The sequence below is a fragment of the Haliotis rufescens genome, unplaced genomic scaffold (assembly GCF_023055435.1).
Source record: "Haliotis rufescens isolate VD_foot unplaced genomic scaffold, xgHalRufe1.0.p SCAF_17, whole genome shotgun sequence".
Lineage (NCBI taxonomy): Eukaryota > Metazoa > Mollusca > Gastropoda > Lepetellida > Haliotidae > Haliotis > Haliotis rufescens.
In genome coordinates, this window is record NW_025963857.1 from 1,255,250 (window position 1) to 1,279,243 (window position 23,994).

Consider the following 23,994-nt stretch of genomic DNA (forward strand, 5'->3'; position numbering starts at 1 on the left):
TAGAGACAGGGCGGGGCTGCTACACACGTGTCAGTATAGATACATGGTATAGACAGGGCGGGGCTGCTACACACTGTCAGTATAGATACACGATAGAGACAGGGCGGGGCTGCTACACACGTGTCAGTATAGATACATGCTATAGACAGGGCGGGGCTGATACACACGTGTCAGTATAGATACATGCTATAGACAGGGCAGGGCTGCTACACACTGTCAGTATAGATACATGCTATAGACAGGGCGGGGCTGCTACACACGTGTCAGTATAGATACATGCTGTAGACAGGGCGGGGCTGCTACACACTGTCAGTATAGATACATGCTATAGACAGGGCGGGGGCTGCTACACACGTGTCAGTATAGATACACGATAGAGACAGGGCGGGGGCTGCTACACGTGTCAGTATAGATACATGATATAGACAGGGCGGGGCTGCTACACACTGTCAGTATAGATACACGATAGAGACAGGGCGGGGGCTGCTACACACTGTCAGTATAGATACACGATAGAGACAGGGCGGGGCTGATACACACTGTCAGTATAGATACATGCTATAGACAGGGCGGGGCTGCTACACGTGTCAGTATAGATACATGGTATAGACAGGGCGGGGCTGCTACACACTGTCAGTATAGATACATGGTATAGACAGGGCGGGGGCTGCTACACACTGTCAGTATAGATACATGGTATAGACAGGGCGGGGCTGCTACACGTGTCAGTATAGATACATGGTATAGACAGGCCGGGGCTGCTACACGTGTCAGTATAGATACACGATATAGACAGGGCGGGGCTGCTACACACGTGTCAGTATAGATACATGGTATAGACAGGGCGGGGCTGCTACACACTGTCAGTATAGATACATGATATAGACAGGGCGGGGCTGCTACACACGTGTCAGTATAGATACACGATAGAGACAGGGCGGGGGCTGCTACACACGTGTCAGTATAGATACATGGTACAGACAGGGCGGAGCTGCTACACACTGTCAGTATAGATACACGATATAGACAGGGCGGGGCTGCTACACACTGTCAGTATAGATACACGATATAGACAGGGCGGGGCTGCTACACGTGTCAGTATAGATACATGCTATAGACAGGGCGGGGCTGCTACACACTGTCAGTATAGATACATGCTATAGACAGGGCGGGGCTGCTACACACTGTCAGTATAGATACATGATATAGACAGGGCGGGGCTGCTACACACGTGTCAGTATAGATACATGATATAGACAGGGCGGGGCTGCTACACACGTGTCAGTATAGATACACGATATAGACAGGGCGGGGGCTGCTACACACGTGTCAGTATAGATACACGATATAGACAGGCCGGAGCTGCTACACACTGTCAGTATAGATACACGATAGAGACAGGGCGGGGGCTGCTACACACGTGTCAGTATAGATACATGGTACAGACAGGGCGGAGCTGCTACACACTGTCAGTATAGATACACGATAGAGACAGGGCGGGGGCTGCTACACACTGTCAGTATAGATACACGATAGAGACAGGGCGGGGCTGCTACACACTGTCAGTATAGATACATGGTATAGACAGGCCGGGGCTGCTACACGTGTCAGTATAGATACACGATATAGACAGGGCGGGACTGCTACACGTGTCAGTATAGATACATGGTATAGACAGGGCGGAGCTGCTACACACTGTCAGTATAGATACATGATATAGACAGGGCGGGGCTGCTACATGTGTCAGTATAGATACACGATATAGACAGGGCGGGACTGCTACACGTGTCAGTATAGATACATGGTATAGACAGGGCGGGGCTGCTACACGTGTCAGTATAGATACATGCTATAGACAGGGCGGGGCTGCTACATGTGTCAGTATAGATACATGGTATAGACAGGGCGGGGCTGCTACACACGTGTCAGTATAGATACATGCTATAGACAGGGCGGGGCTGCTACACACTGTCAGTATAGATACATGATATAGACAGGGCGGGGCTGCTACACGTGTCAGTATAGATACATGGTATAGACAGGGCGGGGCTGCTACACGTGTCAGTATAGATACATGCTATAGACAGGGCGGGGCTGCTACACACGTGTCAGTATAGATACATGATATAGACAGGGCGGGAGCTGCTTCACACGTGTCAGTATAGATACACGATAGAGACAGGGCGGGGCTGCTACACACGTGTCAGTATAGATACATGCTATAGATAAGGCGGGGCTGCTACACACGTGTCAGTATAGATACATGCTATAGACAGGGCGGGGCTGCTACACACGTGTCAGTATAGATACATGGTATAGATAAGGCGGGGCTGCTACACGTGTCACATTGCGAGATAATTACTCCGATGAGTCAGGTTGTAACTACCAGCTCGACTGTCACAGGCGCTGTCGGGACAAACACACACCACGTGATCCATGTCCACTGAATTAGCACATGGAGAGAACAAACTAGCTGGCTTTTGGCAATAACGGACTGAACGTGACATGATTTAACTATATCTGCGTAGTTAGTTGAAGAGATTGTCTGAACTTAAGATAGCACTGTAAAACATGCCATGTGCCGTATAGTGTGTGGTACATGATGTGCCGCATAGTGTGTTATAGTGTGTTATATGATGTGCCGCATAGTGTGTTATAGTGTGTTATATGATGTGCCGCATAGGGTGTTATAGTGTGTTCTATGGTTACCGTCCTGTGTTTATGACACAGAGAACACAGCGCCCCAAATTAAGATGTTAAGTTAAATAAGATGAATTATAACGAGTGAATATTTACAAAGACTCGGGAACTCACTTACAATGAGTACAACGCTTTAACTACTCGGCTACCCAACCGCCCCTCTAACGTACAGTCATATTATTAGTAGAAGTAGAATATATCAGAATGAAGTAATAAACAAATAAATGTGACGTAAAACGACGATATACACAACGACCTTGTGGTAATAGATAGCAGAGATAGGGGTGAACGTTACTGTGTCTCTTCACAGTTGCGACTAGGTATTGACATGTACCACCTTCCTAGCATCTCTCTACAGCCATGTACCACCTTCCTAGCATCTCCCTACAGCCATGTACCACCTTCCTAGCATCTCCCTACAGCCATGTACCACCTTCCTAGCATCTCCCTACAGCCATGTACCACCTTCCTAGCATCTCCCTACAGCCATGTACCACCTTCCTAGCATCTCCCTACAGCCATGTACCATCTTCCTAGCATCTCCCTACAGCCATGTACCACCTTCCTAGCATCTCCCTACAGCCATGTACCACCTTCCTAGCATCTCCCTACAGCCATGAACCACCTTCCTAGCATCTCCCTACAGCCATGCACCACCTTCCTAGCATCTCCCTACAGCCATGAACCACCTTCCTAGGATCTCCCTACAGCCATGTACCATCTTCCTAGCATCTCCCTACAGCCATGTACCATCTTCCTAGCATCTCCCTACAGCCATGTACCACCTTCCTAGCATCTCCCCACAGCCATGTACCACCTTCCTAGCATCTCCCTACAGCCATGTACCATCTTCCTAGCATCTCCCTACAGCCATGTACCACCTTCCTAGCATCTCCCTACAGCCATGTACCACCTTCCTAGCATCTCCCTACAGCCATGAACCACCTTCCTAGCATCTCCCTACAGCCATGCACCACCTTCCTAGCATCTCCCTACAGCCATGAACCACCTTCCTAGGATCTCCCTACAGCCATGTACCATCTTCCTAGCATCTCCCTACAGCCATGTACCATCTTCCTAGCATCTCCCTACAGCCATGTACCACCTTCCTAGCATCTCCCCACAGCCATGTACCACCTTCCTAGCATCTCCCCACAGCCATGTACCACCTTCCTAGCATCTCCCCACAGCCATGTACCACCTTCCTAGCATCTCCCCACAGCCATGTACCACCTTCCTACGATTCCCCCACAGCCATGTACCACCTTCCTAGCTTCTCCCTACAGCCATGTACCACCTTCCTAGTATCTCCCCACAGCCATGTACCACCTTCCTAGCATCTCCCTGCAGCCATGAACCACCTTCCTAGCATCTCCCTACAGCCATGTACCACCTTCCTAGCATCTCCCCACAGCCATGTACCACCTTCCTAGCTTCTCCCTACAGCCATGTGCCATCTTCCTAGCATCTCCCTACAGACATGTACCACCTTCCTAGCATCTCCCTACAGCCATGTACCACCTTCCTAGCATCTCCCTACAGCCATGTACCACCTTCCTAGCATCTCTCCACAGCCATGTACCACCTTCCTAGCATCTCCCTACAGCCATGTACCACCTTCCTAGCATCTCCCCACAGCCATGTACCACCTTCCTAGCATCTCCCTACAGCCATGTACCACCTTCCTAGCATCTCCCTACAGCCATGTACCACCTTCCTAGCATCTCCCCACAGCCATGTACCACCTTCCTAGCATCTCCCTACAGCCATGTACCACCTTCCTAGCATCTCCCTACAGCCATGTACCACCTCCCTAGCATCTCCCTACAGCCATGTACCACCTTCCTAGCATCTCCCTACAGCCATGTACCACCTTCCTAGCATCTCCCTACAGCCATGTACCACCTTCCTAGCATCTCCCTACAGCCATGAACCATCTTCCTAGCATCTCCCTACAGCCATGTACCACCTCCCTAGCATCTCCCTACAGCCATGTACCACCTTCCTAGCATCTCCCTACAGCCATATACCACCTTCCTAGTATCTCCCCACAGTCGAGAGTAGGTCTGTCTGGAGAGTAGAAGGTCGGTGGTTTAATCCCCTGGCGGCTTGAAATAAAAAAACCGTTAAACATAAGATGGTATTTATTGCTACCATTCCTGGTGATCGACATTAAGGGGATAAACAGTATGTGTTAGTGTTGGGTAAGCATGTTCAACTGGCATCTCAGCGTGGTTGACATGAAAACTGACAATACCTCCGAACCAGTACAAGCAGCCAGACACACACATACATGCACATATATTTAACGTGATGTTAAACCCCACGTCACCTCACCTCGCCATTTCTCAGAATGATTTGTAGTTAAGTAGTACTACGTCAAACACATTTAATTATGTCTGATATACTGTTAGTAGTAGTAGTAGTAGTAGTAGTAGTAGTAGTAGTTGTAGTAATAGCAGTAGTAGTAGCAGTAGTAGTTGTAGTGGTAATAATAGTATTGGTAACAGTAGCAGCAGTAATAGTAGTATCAGCAGTAGTAGTGGTAGCAGGGATAGTAGTAGTAGCAGCAGTAGCAGTAGTAGTAGTAGCAGTAGTAGTAGTAGCAGCAGCAGCAGCAGTAGCAGTAGTAGCAGCAGCAGCAGCAGTAGTAGTAGTAGTAGTAGTAGTAGCAGCAGCAGCAGTAGTAGTAGTAATAGTAGTAGTAGCAGCAGCAGCAGTAGTAGTAGTAGCAACAGCAGCAGTAGTAGTAGTAGTAGTAGTAGCAGCAGCAGCAGCAGCAGCAGCAGCAGTAGTAGTAGTAGTAGTAGTAGTAGCGTTACTTTGTTGAGCACGTAAAATCATTTTTGCGTTGGAACCTTAAACCATCCTTCAAGGTCAAAGACTAGGGGCTTGGTGCTCTCGCTGTCTGGCGCCCTGCCCTCCAGAAGACAGGGAAACATGTGCATAACCCAGCTACTGTTTCAACCAACTATTGATGGAATGAAGCAGTGTCGAGACAACACCACCGCTCGCTGTTCATGTTGTAATGTATCCATTCGTGCATCGTTATACTGACAGCTTTTAACTTTAGCTCGACCACACTATATGTAAACATGATTAAAATGCGATTTATTTTAGACTGGGCTATAAATTTAAAAACCGCTGAAGCTAAATTATGTTTGCATTGTAAATGCAACACCAGCCGGCCAGCTAGCCAGCTTGTCTGTGAGTGTTAGCTTGTGCGTATTGATTAATGTGAAGTGTAGGAACAGAGGGCCAGGTAGTGTTTACTCTAATATATAATATATATAATGTACTAAAGTTTGCCGACGACGTGACGTCACCAGGAAATATTAATCTTCTTCATGTTCAGATATACCATCAAACCACTTGAACACGCATTTCGGTAATCCGGAAACCCAGAGTGAGTGAGTGAGTGAGTGAGTGAGCATACTTGTATATGCATACACACATTGACATTACTATCCACCGATACCTGCTAATAACCATATATGTTTAATCAGGGCGAGTTAATTGAAAGTTCTCTGTCAGAATTAACGGAGTAGTCGGTATTCGAATAAGCCTATTTGACTGAATGTGCCTTGCATTGTACAACGGCTTTACTAGAAGCCTGAAATATATTACGAACAAAAAATATCATTTTTTGAAGACGCGCTTGCCAATATGTTAAACGTTGTTGGTGGTTTTCAGCTAACGTAATTGATTTCTCTTTACAACCCCGTCGTACAAACATGGACGATTGTCTCTATTGAACAACACTTTACTCAACAAATCAGTTGTAGAATCGGTATCAACTGTATTGTATCGGAAGAAAACAACAATGCTACAAAACCAAAAAAATAATGATTTAATTCGGCAAATAAGTGGCCCTAAAATCGATGTAATTGTTGAAAGGGTGTCTGAGCGTTACAGTTTATCGGACCGTCGACTCTGAATTATCACATCTCGGACAAACATGGTTATTGATTGATAATCACCCAAGGACTCTAGCCTCGGACACAAATCGATTTTGAGGCCCCTTTAAGATCCGGGAATAGTCTCAGCTAATATGTTTACTTAAGAGTCCATATTCCTCTTTATTCCATTAATAAATTAACTTGTATGAAGTGCTTGTCTGCAATTGTGAAAGCACTGACGCTTGGTTGTGTGGAGATTGGTTACATTGGTCGGAAGGCCAGGAGTAAAGTCAAGAATAACATGTCTTCGTGCATTTATTATCACACTTTCTTTAGTCTTTTACATCCGGCCCGTGAAGATCCGGGGTAGAACAGGTCTTCAGCAACCCATTCTTGTCGTAAAAGGAGACAATGCGTGTCGTAAGAGGCGACCAACGGGATCGGGTGGTCAGGCTCGCTGGCTTGGTTGATGTTTGTCATCGTATCTCAATTTCGCGGATCGATGCTCATGATATCAATCACTGGGTTGTCTGGTCCAAATTTGAATATTTACAGACCCTCGTCATATCGCTAGAATATTGCTACATGGAGCTTCGAAGAACGAACAAACAAACTCAGTGTCATGTCTCTACTCATCCCATGCCTCTCTTTCATTTCCTTACACTATAATATCCCCCTCTCCACCCCAGCCACCTTTCTACCATTACCCCTCCATCCATACACTATAATATACGTGTGTGCCTTATGTACTTGTTCTGTCTGAGCCTGCTTTGGTTCTGCGATCAGCCGATTGGTCAATGTTGATCATATTCCAATTTCCTGGACACGGGAATAAGGTGACCCCGACAGTTGAAGGTCATGACGTTTCCTTCTGACAACAACCGAGCGACCTCCTCAGACATCCAATGAATGCGGATACATGCACCAGTGCAGGCGTTTGATAGCGCCCAAAGTTGATGGGCAATGCCTCCACTATTTCTTCATTGCATGGAACAACTGTGAACCGGCTGCTCACTTGTCACTGTGATTGAAGCAGGGATTTGGAATACGCCCCAAGGCTTACCTATGTCGGAGTGGTCAGTCGAACTGTGAGTATGTACGAAAGCGTTCTTGTGTATACGGATAGTCATCTCATGTATATTAACAACATCTAGTCACTACGCTCTATTCCTTAGAGTTGCAGTTGACGCACTTATAGGTTGGCTGCTGATTTCATGAACTCCCGATCAACATCCGTGACGAACTACAACATTGATCAAACATCCCGATTCCGTGGATTATCATAAACCAATTATTTGTTCATCATTTGATCGGAATTGTACTCAACATCTGACACTGAACTCATTTATATAATTCCGACTCATTATATTTGTTTGCTATCTCTCATATTATATTCCAGATTGCTTCTAAGGTGATGTTATCAAACGCATCATCAGTGATTACGGCCGTTAATGATGAACGTCCGAATGTGGGCGTGGGCATTCTTGTTGAAGGCTACTCCGTGTCGACTACTACAGTCTGTCGGAATATAACTGTAATATTGCTAACGACTACAAGCCCCTGTGATATAACTGTAATATTGCTGATTAATGCGGTCCGTTGTGATATAGCTGTAATAGTGCTGACTAATGCAGACCGCCGTGATATAACTGCACTATTGCTGACTAATGCACTCCGCCTCGATATAACTGTAATATCCCTGACCACTACAGTCCACCGTGATATAGCTGTAATATTGCTGACTAATGCAGTCCACCGTGATATAACTGTAATATTGCTGACTAATGCAGTCCACCGTGATATAACTGTAATATTGCTGACTAATGCACTCCGCCTCGATATAACTGTAATATCCCTGACCACTACAGTCCACCGTGATATCGCTGTAATATTGCTGACTAATGCAGTCCACCGTGATATAACTGTAATATTGCTGACTAATGCAGTCCACCGTGATATAACTGTAATATTGCTGACTAATGCAGTCCGCCGTGATATAACTGTAATATTGCTGACTAATGCAGTCCACCGTGATATAACTGTAATATTGCTGACTAATGCAGTCCACCGTGATATAACTGTAATATTGCTGACTAATGCAGTCCACCGTGATATAACTGGAATATTGCTGACTAATGCAGTCCACCGTGATATAACTGGAATATTGCTGACTAATGCACTCCGCCTCGATATAACTGTAATATCCCTGACCACTACAGTCCACCGTGATATAGCTGTAATATTGCTGACTTATGCAGTCCGCCGTGATATAACTGTAATATTGCTGACTAATGCAGTCCACCGTGATATAACTGTAATATTGCTGACTAATGCAGTCCACCGTGATATAACTGTAATATTGCTGACTAATGCAGTCCACCGTGATATAACTGTAATATTGCTGACTAATGCAGTCCACCGTGATATAACTGTAATTTTGCTGACTAATGCACTCCGCCTCGATATAATTGTAATATCCCTGACCACTACAGTCCACCGTGATATAGCTGTAATATTGCTGACTAATGCAGTCCACCGTGATATAACTGTAATATTGCTGACTAATGCAGTCCACCGTGATATAACTGGAATATTGCTGACTAATGCAGCCCGCGTGATATAACTGTAATATTGCTGACTAATGCAGTCCACCGTGATATAACTGTAATATTGCTGACTAATGCAGTCCACCGTGATATAACTGTAATATTGCTGACTAATGCAGTCCACCGTGATATAACTGTAATATTGCTGACTAATGCAGTCCGCCGTGATATAGCTGTAATATTGCTGACTAATGCAGTCCACCGTGATATAACTGTAATATTGCTGACTAATGCAGTCCACCGTGATATAACTGTAATATTGCTGACTAATGCAGTCCACCGTGATATAACTGTAATATTGCTGACTAATGCAGTCCACCGTGATATAACTGTAATATTGCTGACTAATGCACTCCGCCTCGATATAACTGTAATATCCCTGACCACTACAGTCCACCGTGATATAGCTGTAATATTGCTGACTAATGCAGTCCACCGTGATATAACTGGAATATTGCTGACTAATGCAGTCCGCCGTGATATAGCTGTAACATTGCTGTTTAATGCAGTCCGCCGTGATAAAGATGTAATATTGCTCTCTAATGCAGACCACCGTGATATAACTGTAATATTGCTGACTACTTCAAAGATCGTGATATAACTGTAATATTGCTGACTATTGCAAAGATCGTGATATAACTGTAATATTTCTGACTACTACATTCCGCCGTGTAATAATTGTAATATTGCTGACTACTACAGACCGCCGTGTAATAATTGTAATATTGCTGACTATTACAAAGATCGTGATATAACTGTAATATTGCTGACTACTACATTCCGCCGTGTAATAATTGTAATATTGCTGACTACTGCAAAGATCGTGATATAACTGTAATATTGCCGACTACTACATTCCGCCGTGTAATAATTGTAATATTGCTGACTATTACAAAGATCGTGATATAACTGTAATATTGCTGACAACTACATTCCGCCGTGTAATAATTGTAATATTGCTGACTACTGTAAAGATCGTGATATAACTGTAATATTGCTGACTACTACATTCCGCCGTGTGATAATTGTAATATTGCTGACTACTGCAAAGATCGTGATATAGCTGTAATATTGCTGACTACTACATTCCGCCGTGTAATAATTGTAATATTGCTGACTACTGCAAAGATCGTGATATAGCTGTAATGTTGCTGACTATTACTGACCGCCATGATATAACTGTAATATTGCTGACTACTTCAGGCCGCCATGCAATAATTGTAATAATCACAGGCGTCCAGACGATAGCGGTAATATTGCAGACTATCACAAGTCATCCCGAGGCAAGGTATTGATATGCATGCACCTTTTCAAAGTCTGACATAGCAAAACAATCATGTGCCCACACGCTTCAGTTGAGGCGACTCTAATTTCCTTCATAATTTAAACAACTAGCGAAGGAATAATTACTAGTTCATAATCAGTGAACGCTGAACAGGACTCGGCTGAGTGCCACAGTGCCACACGGAGCATGTGTATAGAATTATAACTCTGGAACTTGGATAAAAGCGACAAAACCTTTCCATATTCGTGACCAGATATTTTTGTATATGTATTTAAAACTGTGAGCCTGAATTTTATTTAAGAAAAACAGCTTGCAACAATGTACTTTTGTGGCGGGTAATAATTCCCAACAGTCTGAAGCATACTTTTTTTTAAAAAAGAATTAATTCGGGGACAAATTATTTTGTTCAATAAAATCCCATCCACCCGATTATATGACGTTATCCCACGTTAGTTTAGTGAGACATTTTAACACAGGTTGGCTTGAACAACTGTAATGTTATTACGGTAATAGGTGGAAATTTGAGTATTGGTATTGGTACTAACATCGTACTGCTCGGAATTGTATTGGTATAAGTACTAAAATCGTACTGTTCGGAATAGTTTTGGTATTAGTACTGACATCGTACTGTTCGGAATTGTATTGGTGTTAGTACTAACATCGTACTGTTCGGAATAGTATTGGTGTTAGTACTGACATCGTACTGTTCGGAATTGTATTGGTGTTAGTACTGACATCGTACTGTTCGGAATAGTATTGATGTTAGTACTGACATCGTACTGTTCGGAATTGTATTGGTGTTAGTACTAACATCGTACTGTTCGGAATAGTATTGTATAAGTACCAACATCGTATTGTTCGGAATAGTATTGGCGTTAGTACTAACATCGTACTGTTCGGAATTGTATTGGTGTTAGTACTAACATCGTACTGTTCGGAATAGTATTGTATAAGTACCAACATCGTATTGTTCGGAATAGTATTGGTGTTAGTACTAACATCGTATTGTTCGGAATAGTATTGGTGTTAGTACAAACATCGTACTGTTCGGAATAGTATTGTATTAGTACTGACATCGTATTTTTCGGTATAGTATTGGTGTTAGTACTAACATCGTTCTGTTCGGAATGGTATTGTATTAGTACTGACATCGTATTTTTCGGTATAGTAGTGGTATTAGTACTGACATCGTACTGCTCGGAATAATATTGGTATTAGTACTAACATCGTACTGCTCGGAATAATATTGGTATTAGTACTGACATCGTACTGTTCGGAATAGTAGTGGTATTAGTACTGACATCGTACTGTTCGAAAAAGTATTGTATTAGTAATGACATCGTACTGTTCGGAATAGTATTGGTATTAGTACTGACATCGTACTGTTCGGAATAATATTAGTGTCAGTACCAACATCGTACTGTTCGGAATAGCCCTGGTCTCGGTTCTAGCATCGTACTGCTTTGAATAGTATTGGTATTAGTACTTACATCGTACTGTTCGGAATAGAATTGGTATTAGTACTAACATCGTACTGTTCGGAATAGTATTGGTATTAGTACTAACATCGTACTGCTCGGAATAGCCTTGGTCTCAGGACTAACATTGTACTGTTCGGAATAGTATTGGTATTAGTACTAACATCGTACTGTTCGGAATAGCCTTGCGTCTCAGTACTAACGTCGTCCTGTTCGGAATAGCCTTGGTCTCAGTGCCAACATCGTACTGTTTGGAATAGTATTGGTAATATTACCAACATCGAACTGTTCGGAACAGCCTTGGTCTCAGTGCCAATATCATACTGTTCGGAACAGCCTTGCGTCTCAGTGCCAACATCGTACTGTTCGAAATAGTATTGGGTATGTTACCAACATCGTACTGTTTGGAATAGTATTGGTAATATTACCAACATCTTACTGCTCGGAATAGTATTGGTAATAATACCAACATCGTACTGTTCGGAATAGTATTGGTAATATTGACAACATCGTACTGCTCGGAATAGTATTGGTAATATTACCAACATCTTACTGCTCGGAATAGTATTGGTAATAATACCAACATCGTACTGTTCGGAATAGTATTGGTAATATTGACAACATCGTACTGCTCGGAATAGTATTGGTAATATTACCAACATCTTACTGCTCGGAATAGTATTGGTAATATTACCAACATCTTACTGCTCGGAATAGTATTGGTAATATTGACAACATCGTACTGCTCGGAATAGTATTGGTGTTATTACCAGCATCGTACTGCTCGGAATAGCCTTGCGTCTCAGTACAACATCGTACTGTTCACGTTTGTTGAACTTGAAAGGCAAGGATCTTTTTCGGCAAGGGTCCGGTTCCACAAAGCGACCTCAGCGCTAGAACTGTTGTAAGTCTACGTAGGGGAGTCTTTGTGCTAAGAACGCGTATGTGTAACAGGGCCCTGACCCCATTACGATTGTTAACTGTAGCGTAATGTTACCTAGCCCGCTCCCTCCCATCAGTGTATCTTCCGGTACAGCGTGATCATCAAAGACACGCGGTCGTGTAGAATATAACGTCAACACAATGCACATTGACATGTTTGTATAAAATGTATAACAGTAGTCCAGTCGATCTCCCTCACACAACATAACCAGGGTGTCTACAGTCTTGTCTTGTCGATCTCCCTCACACAACATAACCAGGGTGTCTACAGTCTAGTCGATCTCCCTCACACAACATAACCAGGGTGTCTACAGTCTAGTCGATCTCCCTCACACAACATGACCAGTGTGTCTTCAGTCTAGTCGATCTTCCTCACACAACATAACCAGGGTGTCTACAGTCCAGCCGATCTCCCTCACACAACATAACCAGGGTGTCTACAGTCTAGTCGATCTCCCTCACACAACATGACCAGTGTGTCTTCAGTCTAGTCGATCTTCCTCACACAACATAACCAGGGTGTCTACAGTCTTGTCTTGTCGATCTTCCTCACACAACATAACCAGGGTGTCTACAGTCTAGTCGATCTCCCTCACACAACATAACCAGGGTGTCTACAGTCTTGTCGATCTCCCTCACACAACATGACCAGAGTGTCTACTGTCTTGTCGATCTTCCTCACACAACATAACCAGAGTGTCTACAGTCTAGTCGATCTCCCCCACACAACATAACCAGGGTGTCTACAGTCTTGTCTTGTCGGTCTTCCTCACACAACATAACCAGGGTGTCTACAGTCTTGTCGATCTCCCTCACACAACATAACCAGAGCGTCTACAGATGTCTAGTCGATCTCCCTCACACAACATAACCAGAATATCTCCAGTCCAGTCGATCTCCCTCACACAACATAACCAGGGTGTCTACAGTCTTGTCTTGTCGATCTCCCTCACACAACATTACCAGGGTGTCTACAGTCTTGTCGATCTTCCTCACACAACATAACCAGGGTGTCTACAGTCTAGTCGATCTCCAGCACACAACATAACCAGGGTGTCTACAGTCTAGTCGATCTCCCTCACACAAAACATAACTAGGGTGTCTACAGTTGTCTAGTCGATCTTCCTCACACAACATAACCAGGGTGTCTACAGTCTAGTCGATCTCCCTCACACAACATAACCAGGGTGTCTACAGTCTAGTCGTACTCCCACTCACACAATATAACGAGCGTGTCTACAGTTGTCTAGTCGATCTCCCTTACACAACCCAACCAGGGCGTCTACAGTCTTGTCGATCTCCCTCACACAACATAACCAGCGTGTCTACATTTGTTCAGTCGATCTCCCTCACACATTATAAGCAGCGTGTCTACATTTGTCTAGTCGATATCCCTCACACAACATAACAAGAGTGCCAACAGCTGTCTAGTCGATCTTCCTTACATAACATAACCAGAATGTCTACAGTTGTCTAGTCGATCTTCCTCACACAACACAACCAGGGTGTCTACAGTTGTCTAGTCGATCTTCCTCACACAACATAACCAGAGTGTCTACAGCTGTCTAATCGATCCCCCTCACACAACATAACCAGAGTGTCTACAGCTGTCTAATCGATTTCCCTCACACAACATAACCGTCAGGGTAATGTCACTGGACATACCCAGGATGTCTACAGTTGTCTAATCGATCTCCCTCACACAACATAACCGTCAGGGTAATGTCACTGGACATACCCAGGATGTCTACAGTTGTCTAGTTGACCTCACTCCAACCTCCAGGAATCGATGCAAACGTTACCTCGTCCTTCTCGTGTCAGGAGTCAGTCCTGTGATGCATGGGGTCGTCCATCGCAATCATGAACCTTTTAAACATTTCATTTAGATTTATGCCGTTACACTATGTAATGCGAAAAAATATCAATGAATACATAGCGGTTATATGAGATGAGTCTCTTTGTTATATAACAGCATCCCATATTAACGTGGGAGGAAAGCGCATACAGTGAGGCAGACAGTACGCTTTGGGGAAACCCATGGGCACGAGTATTGAACTGACAAACCAAGACTTATAATTGGTGAGGATCTATGTGTTGAACCTACGACCACTGCGAAGGTACCCATTTTGCGTGTATGTGTGTGTGTTTGTATGTATGTGTGTGTGAGATATGTGTGTGTGTCAGTGTCTGTGTGAATGTGCGATGTGAGTGGGTGTTTTGATGTGTGGTATTTGTGTCCGTAGGTGTGTGTGATGTGTGTGTGGTGTGTGTGTCTGTGTGAGTGATATTTGTGTGATGTGTGTGTGTGTGCGTGTGTGTGATATATGTGTATGTGTAATATTTTTGTTGGTATGTGTGTATATGTGTGTGATGAGTGTGGGGTGTGCGTGTGTGTGTATGAGTGTGGGGTGTGCGTGTGTATGTATGAGTGTGATGTGTGCGTGTTTGTGTATGAGTGTGGTGTGTGCGTGTGTATATATGAGTGTGGTGTGTGCGTGTGTATATATGAATGTGGTGTGTGCGTGTTTGTGTATTAGTGTGTGATGTGTGCGTGTGTATATATGAGTGTTGTGTGTGCTTGTTTATGTATGACTGTGGTGTGTGCAAGTGTATATATGAGCGTGGTGTGTGCGTGTTTATGTATGGGTGCGGTGTGTGCGTGTGTATATATGAGCGTGGTGTGTGCGTGTGTATGTATGATTGTGGTATGTGCGTGTGTGTATATGAGTGTGGTGTGTTCGTGTTTGTGTATGAGTATGAGTGTGGAGTGTGCGTGTGTATGTATGAGTGTGATGTGTATATGTGCGGTGTGTGCCTGTGTATATGTGGTTTGTTCTAATATCCAAATATCCTGTAATACATGAGATTGGTAGTTATATTAATACCATGTCAGAAAACTGAGGAAAAAGTAACCATTGTAACAATCCCCAGGAGCAACGTGTGTACACTGCCACATGTCGACACGGTGCGTTGGTACAGCAGCAGATGACGTTCACTCTGCGTCACCGGTCTCCGGCATCTGTCACACCAGCTGTGACCAGCCTCTGTGACAACCTCTCATCCGCTGGTCGATACAGCCTAGTCAATATACTGCTGTACTTACCCTGCAGTTTCATTACGCGGAGGAGTGTTATTATATGCAAATTGCGCTATTTTGCGTTTTCCGCCCAGTTGATTCGGTTTCGCTGAATAATCGAGACTGGTCGTTGACGTCTTGTAAATCCGGGTGGGGGCGGCGAGAGACGCTGTGTGGGTACTGATTGGTCATATGTCGGAGTGGTATGGGTGTGAGTGGTTGGGGGCGACGAGAGACGGTGTGTGGGTACTGATTGGTCATATGTCGGAGTGGTATGGGTGTGAGTGGATGGGGGCGGCTAAAGAGAGACGCTGTGTGGGTACTGATTGGTCATATGTCGGAGTGGTATGGGTGTGAGTGGATGGGGGCGGCTAAAGAGAGACGCTGTGTGGGTACTGATTGGTCATATGTCGGAGTGGTATGGGTGTGAGTGGTTGGGGGCCACGAGAGACGCTGTGTGGGTACTGATTGATCATATGTCGGAGTGGTATGGGTGTGAGTGGTTTGGGGCAGCGAAAGACGCTGTGTGGGTACTGATTGGTCATATGTCGGAGTGGTATGGGGGCGGCGAGAGACGCCGTGTGGGTACTGATTGATCATATGTCGGAGTGGTATTGGTGTGAGTGTTTGGGGGCAGCGAGAGACGCTGTGTGGGTACTGATTGATCATATGTCGGAGTGGTATGGGTGTGAGTGGTTGGGGGCGGCGAGAGACGCTGTGTGGGTACTGATTGATCATATGTCGGAGTGGTATTGGTGTGAGTGTTTGGGGGCAGCGAGAGACGCTGTGTGGGTACTGATTGATCATATGTCGGAGTGGTATGGGTGTGAGTGGTTGGGGGCCGCGAGAGACGCTGTGTGGGTACTGATTCGTCATATGTCGGAGTGGTATGGGTGTGAGTGGTTGGGGGCGACTAGAGACGCTGTGTGGGTACTGATTGATCATATGTCGGATTGGTATGGGTGTGAGTGGTAGGGGGCGACGAGAGACGCTGTGTGGGTACTGATTGGTCATATGTCGGACTGGTATGGGTGTGAGTGGATGGGGAGGGTTAGACGACCTACCATGATGTTGACATACCATCGATGCAAACATAGACTTTGCTAGGTGTGATGTTGGACTATTTTGGAGTAGAATACCTTATCATCATGCCTTAATGTTGAGTGGAGTCTGGACTCATCGATCAATGCGTCGACGTTCAAAGACATTCGGTCAGACTGACTCAGGGTCGAGACAGAAAGAGGCATTATCGTTACGACTGGCTTTGTTACATCATAGGTGTTACGTCAGTCGCATTGATAAGGTCACTTTCCGAAACGTGGCCCAGAACCACCTAACGGCCACCAAGACGGTCGATGTCTCCCATAACATCTCATGCCACATATTATTTGCTTTGACCACGAAGTGCTGTGACACAAACATTATATACACGACAACATCTTGCACCCATGAGAGTGGCTTGTCACCCAAAGTTAACATCCACTTAAACCACTAATTTTTTTATTTCTGCTGTTCCCCCGTCGTGATATTGCTGGAATATTGCTAAAAGCGGCGTAAAATCAAACTCACTCACTCACTCAGCACCAGCCCTAAACAATGTGCGGGTTAGCCCACCCCCTTCTTTTTAACCTGCCACGTGTTTTATGGGGAGATGGGTTGGCGTTCGTGCTTGAGAAAGATTATCACCTTAATAGTCTGGATTAAATATATTGTACATAAACCCAACTCACCCATCAAGAAAATATAATCTAAATCCAACCTGGAGTTGTCCGAGTAGAGCCACAGTTTTGACGCTGCGACAGCTGGATATATGATGTTTAGTTTGGAAACAGTTTTACTTGTCACAGAGTGAAGTCCTGTTCAGGATAAACATCAGTGCAACGGTTTGTTCACAGATGCGGGATTAAGGACACAGGTTGTGTATCAACATGTTTTGAGTTTGGAACTACTTTATGTCATCAACGGCTCAAGGATACACGTTTGGTGACGAAAAAAAGTCATGTGCCTAATTTAGCGAACGTCTGCTGCACCATTCATGGGAGATCGTTCTTTCATTTTAACTCTTTGCATTGAAGGATTTCGTAAATCATCTGTGTCGAGTTGTTTATAGGCCTCTTCCCTTGTCTTACAGACATCAGCATCATCAACAGTGTCTTGGACTACAGCGGTGAAGGTTGTTGCCGTCAAACATCCAAAATGGCGGACAAGGAGAATCTTATCACTCAGCTACGGACCCGGATGCAGAGTGTTGAGCCTCTAGCTGATGAACCAGATTTTCATACTAATTCAGAGACGTAAGTTCATCTTGTATACCAGCTTAATTACAGTGCACGTTCTGTGTAATATTCTCATGCTCAGTCCTCACTCCAACAGACTCTTTCTTTCTTTTCATATTTTCTACTGAAGTGATAGCGTTCCCCAAGCCGTCAGGCATAGACTCACACACAGGGTACATCACACATACGGTACATCACACACAGGGTACACCACACACATGATACATCACACACAGGGTACATCACACACAGGGTACATCACACACAAGGTACATCACGCACAGGATACATAACACACATGGTACATCACACAGAGGATACATCGCACACATGGTACATCACACACAGGGTACATCACACACAAGGTACATCACACACAGAGTACATCACACACAGGGTACCTCACACACAGGGTACATCACACACAGGATACATCACACACAGGGTACATCACACACAGGATACATCACACACAGGGTACATTACACACAGGGTACATCACACACAGGGTACATCACACACAGGGTACATCACACACAGGGTACATCACACACAGGGTACATCACACACATGATACATCACACACAGGGTACATCACACACAGAGTACATCACACACAGAGTACATCACACACAAAGTACATCACACACAGGGTACATCACACACAGGGTACATCACACACACAGGGTACATTACACACAGGGTACATCACACACATGATACATCACACACAGGATACATCACACACAGGATACATCACACACATGGTACATCACACACAGGATACATCACACACAGGATACATCACACAGGATACATCACACACAGGATACATCACACACAGGATACATCACACACAGGATACATCACACACAGGATACATGACACACAGGGTACATCACACACAGGATACATCACACACAGGATACATCACACACATGGTACATCACACACAGGGTACATCACACACAGGGTACATCACACACAGGATACATCACTCACAGGATACATCACACACAGGGTTCATCACACACAGGGTACATCACACACAGGGTACATCACACACAGGGTACATCACACACAGGATACATCATACACAGGATACATCACACCATACGTCCCAAGCGATCGGTTGACAACAAATTTATCTCACCGACATTCATTCACACAGACACGGAATATATGTCCAAAGTTTCACTGTGTAAAAAGCTTTAATTTAGCCATTTTGTCTGCTAGCAGACGACGCAATCGAACTTACTTTCCTTTATCCAATGCATTCGAATAAACATCGGTTCATTTAAGCTCAACGATACTAATGCGAGATAAGCAAGTTACCTGAGGTGTGTTCTGATTGATTTCCTAGAGGGCTACATAGAAAATACATAGAAAATAATCTCCCGCTCCGTAACCAATCAAAAGCTAGTATTTTAATGTAAGGTGAGATAAGTCTTCTTGACTCTTTTGCATGTTGTTATTGTTGTAAGACATATATGTCGAGGTCCAACATATCACCAAACTCTTTACAACTAAACCTAGTGATACCGTTAATTTACCTTTCCATTTGTCAACAGAATTAAACTACATGTTCGTATTTGTCTTTTCCGAGAGGTATATCTGTGCTAACAAAAACAATCGGCTATGGAGGCGTTTATGTAAATGTATTCCCGCTGCTGATGCGGTTGTGAAGAAAATCCAAAGTGATTTTTGCTTTTGCTTTTCTGCGAAAACACTGATGTTGATATCCAGACAATAGATAGCAAACATGTAAATTATTAAATATGCTGTTTCTCAAAGTAGATCAGACCAGGTTTTGTTTTCAGCAACGGCGTCAAATGAGATCATAAATCTTACTGTTGGTTTAAGCAGTTTAAGCGCGATAACGTTGAATGAACGTTACATGTGCAGTCCTGATTAACGTGACGTACGTATACACACATTGGTTGTATGAAGTGATGTGAGTGACAGTTGTTTACCGCCGCAGTCAGCAGTATCCCTACTGTATCACGATCTACGTCGACGGTGAGATGAAGACTAATGTGTCACCAAACCTGGCCATCCCGGCTACTGTAGTCGCCGCTAGCAAACGAGGGCTATGCCTTTATCTTATCTGGGTTCTCACGGGGTTGTGTGTGTTGAAGAAATGGCTCTATACGGGTGATAAGTCTATCAGTTTTATCAATAAATACGGTATAACACTAGATATGGATCTACTGATGCCCCCTGGATGCTCATCGTTTCATTTCGATAGTAGAATGATGTTTTGTAACGTGTAGTCACGTTTTTCATTATGTAGATACCAGTAAGTATACATGAATCAATACATGTTCGTCTGAATCTCTGCAGACTTTCTTTATTTACCCTACACTCCTTCTCTGACAACAGAAACAGCAAAGTGCATTTCTCAAATGAATACACAAGTATTGGCCTATCGTGCCGTCCCTTTTATCAGTCTGTTTAATTAATAGAGTTTATTCTCAATGGGATACACACATAAAAACACAGAGGACGTGCCAATCATTTTATTTTCTTCTTCTCTTAAACAAGACAAGATTGTTCTTAAGTCTCACACGATAAATCATCCTGTATATATAGCAATATTCATAGACATGTCGGTTTCTCTTATATCTGACCAGATTTCGGACAAACTATGCCAGTCATGTGATTGTCTACAGAAGGAAACAGCAAATCCCACGCCTCCTATGCTAGCCTTAACCACACCGTTAGTTCATCCAATCGATAGCCCCCCTGTGATTGCCAGAATGATAATTTGTAATAGCAGGTCCGTTATGCGCTGACTACTTGTATGAAGATACAGCGAAACTCCTATAATCACCCTCTGTATCTACGACGATTTCTCCACCTTTCAATTTCACGATTAACGGGAGCTTTTGGGAAATGTCCGTTTTCATTAAGGATGTAGAGTGTCTATAATCACAGACCCACAGAAATAGTTAACTACAGAGCATTTTATAGATGCCATCTTATTAGGTGAAACCTTTCACTTTATTAGCGGAAAATTATAGGACCTGAACTTCCTATAATTTAAACAGCAAATTCCAATTTGCATCAATGTATTCATAGTGCAATCGTGTTCATGTCAATACTTAATATTTGATTTATGTAAAGGAACAAAAAGTATTTTCTAGTGCCAGTTATGAAAAAGAATCCAAGATCACGTGTAATATGCACGACACATATTTCATGTATTCAACGCCGATTACCCTCAGTGACATGAGGTAAAAAATATTAATTTGAGGATGTTTTTATTGTTTGTTATAGCACATATGTTCCCATGTATATTCATGATTATATTTATACAACGGTGCAGGAAGTGTTATACTATTCCTATGCATTATTACATGCTTATATATTTCGGTGCCAACAGTTAACTTTATGTTGACCACGTCATTCAAAACGAACAAATCTTTAATCTTGCACGTAGCCTAATACTGACATCTAATTGGTTCAATTGATGTTGTCTCCTCGGAGGTCCGCGCGGGTATCCGGTACCGTTTGAATTAGACTCCCCTTTCTCAACGCCACTCGGTGTCTTGATTAGTTTTAGGATCAGGGGAATCTCCCTCCGCTCTAAGATGGTCCTAAGGCATCGCGGCGTGTCTCGGCAATACTTTATCACCAGGCCGTGTGATTTGATAGATTTAGGATTGAAACCAGTCGTTTTGAGCTTTGGTCGATAAATATTTTGCTTGAATCTTACGACTAGAGCTTTTAGGATTGAAACATTAAGCTCAGAGCAAAGCGTTTTTCATTATGGTGTGTATTTCATACTTTAAAGATCTTTAATTTTAAAGCATGAAGGTGACTGTCAGTTCCGTTTGAGAAATCTTCAAAAAGCAACAAACAACCGTTTTATGTGTGTGAGAGAATATCATCTGCAAAATGTATCCGAACACATCGGCAGCCATCTGTGCAATCGTGCACATGTACTGGAGAAAATCACTTGTTGAACAAAAAGCCGCTAAAATGTCTTCCTTATGTATATGTATGAGATTGTATTGCAATATAAACCTCGGAATATGATGACACACACATAAGTGTATGTACTTGATTGTACCAAACGCTCTTTGTCTATGGAATATCCGCCATCATTTTTCGGGTACAAATGTCTGTTATAATTTATTATTGATAATGTAGGATGATGCAGGGGAACAAAATGTACAGACAATCGGTGATGTAACAAAAACATCATAATAGAAACATGTTCATACCCTTCAATGTTAGCACATCTGTACGTTGGCTAGTTATACTGAAAGCGGCGTGTGCATAAACAGCATATGACATGTGTGCTTACAAAGTCCATTTCAATAAGAAGGGAATGTAAGTGGCCTGAGAGGAGTTAGGAGAGGAAGTGGCCATGATTATATAGCCAGGAAGTGGAAAGTTTTAGAGAAGAAATGGGGGTTAGGTTGAGGTCGAGGGGAAATTAGAGGGGGGATGAATAGGGGAATAAGGTAGGAGAAGAGAATAGGTTTTGGCTGCGGATAATGCGCGATACAAAGAGCGGGAGAGGGGAGAATGTCTGGGGAGCATCACGTGTACATGAACTCTACTGCAGGGTGTAATGGGTAACGTATCATTGTAACTGAGACATGTGTGGCTGCCAGCATTTAAATCAGAATTATTTCTTTAAACGGTCAACTTATGTGTTTGAAATACATAAACCGATTGGACCAGGCGAGTATAAAGATCGTGAAGGAGAGCATGTCAGTAAATACTCAAATGTTCACAATATTATCTGAAGATCTAGGGTGACAGATGCGTGAGGGATAGAGAGGGGTCGGGAAGAGGAAGATAGATGTGGTGACAGAGGCGTGAGGGATAGAGAGGGGTCGGGAAGAGGAAGAGAGATGAGGTGACAGATGCGTGAGGTATAGAGAGGGGTCGGGAAGAGGAAGATAGATGTAGTGACAGAGGCGTGAGGGATAGAGAGGGGTCGGGAAGAGGAAGAGAGATGACGTGACAGAGGTGTGTGGGATAGAGAGGGGCCGGGAAGAGGAAGAGAGATGACGTATAGAGAGGGGCCGGGAAGAGAGATGAGGTGACAGATGCGTGAGGGATAGAAAGGGGTCGGGAAGAGGAAGAGAGATGACGTGACAGAGGTGTGTGGGATAGAGAGGGGCCGGGAAGAGGAAGAGAGATGACGTGACAGAGGTGTGTGGGATAGAGAGGAGCCGGGAAGAGGAAGAGAGATGACGTGACAGAGGTGTGTGGGATAGAGAGGGGCCGGGAAGAGGAAGAGAGATGAGGTGACAGAGGCGTGAGGTATAGAGAGGGGCCGGGAAGAGGAAGAGAGATGACGTGACAGATGCGTGAGGGATAGAAAGGGGTCGGGAAGAGGAAGATAGATGACGTGACAGAGGCGTGAGGTATAGAGAGGGGCCGGGAAGAGGAAGAGAGATGAGGTGACAGATGCGTGAGGTATAGAGAGGGGCCGGGAAGAGGAAGAGAGATGAGGTGACAGATGCGTGAGGGATAGAAAGGGGTCGGGAAGAGGAAGAGAGATGACGTGACAGAGGCGTGAGGTATAGAGAGGGGCCGGGAAGAGGAAGAGAGATGACGTGACAGATGCGTGAGGGATAGAAAGGGGTCGGGAAGAGGAAGAGAGATGACGTGACAGAGGTGTGTGGGATAGAGAGGGGCCGGGAAGAGGAAGAGAGATGACGTGACAGAGGTGTGTGGGATAGAGAGGGGCCGGGAAGAGGAAGAGAGAT

The 23,994-nt window shown here is 44.2% G+C and overlaps 1 protein-coding gene across 2 annotated transcripts in view; it reads left to right on the forward strand.

Moving 5' to 3' along the window:
• Positions 1-23,994, forward strand: part of LOC124152866 (SEC14-like protein 1) — a 41,935-nt gene that overhangs the window by 12,966 nt on the left and 4,975 nt on the right. Inside the window, exons 1-2 of one of the 2 annotated variants that reach the window (XM_046526031.2) lie at positions 7,455-7,687; positions 18,118-18,280. In XM_046526031.2, the coding sequence (XP_046381987.1) occupies positions 18,183-18,280 (98 nt within the window). In that variant the 5' untranslated portion in view covers positions 7,455-7,687; positions 18,118-18,182. Of the gene's footprint in view, positions 1-7,454; positions 7,688-18,117; positions 18,281-23,994 lie in introns of those variants that run through there. The other variant, XM_046525956.2, reaches the window with a different exon arrangement.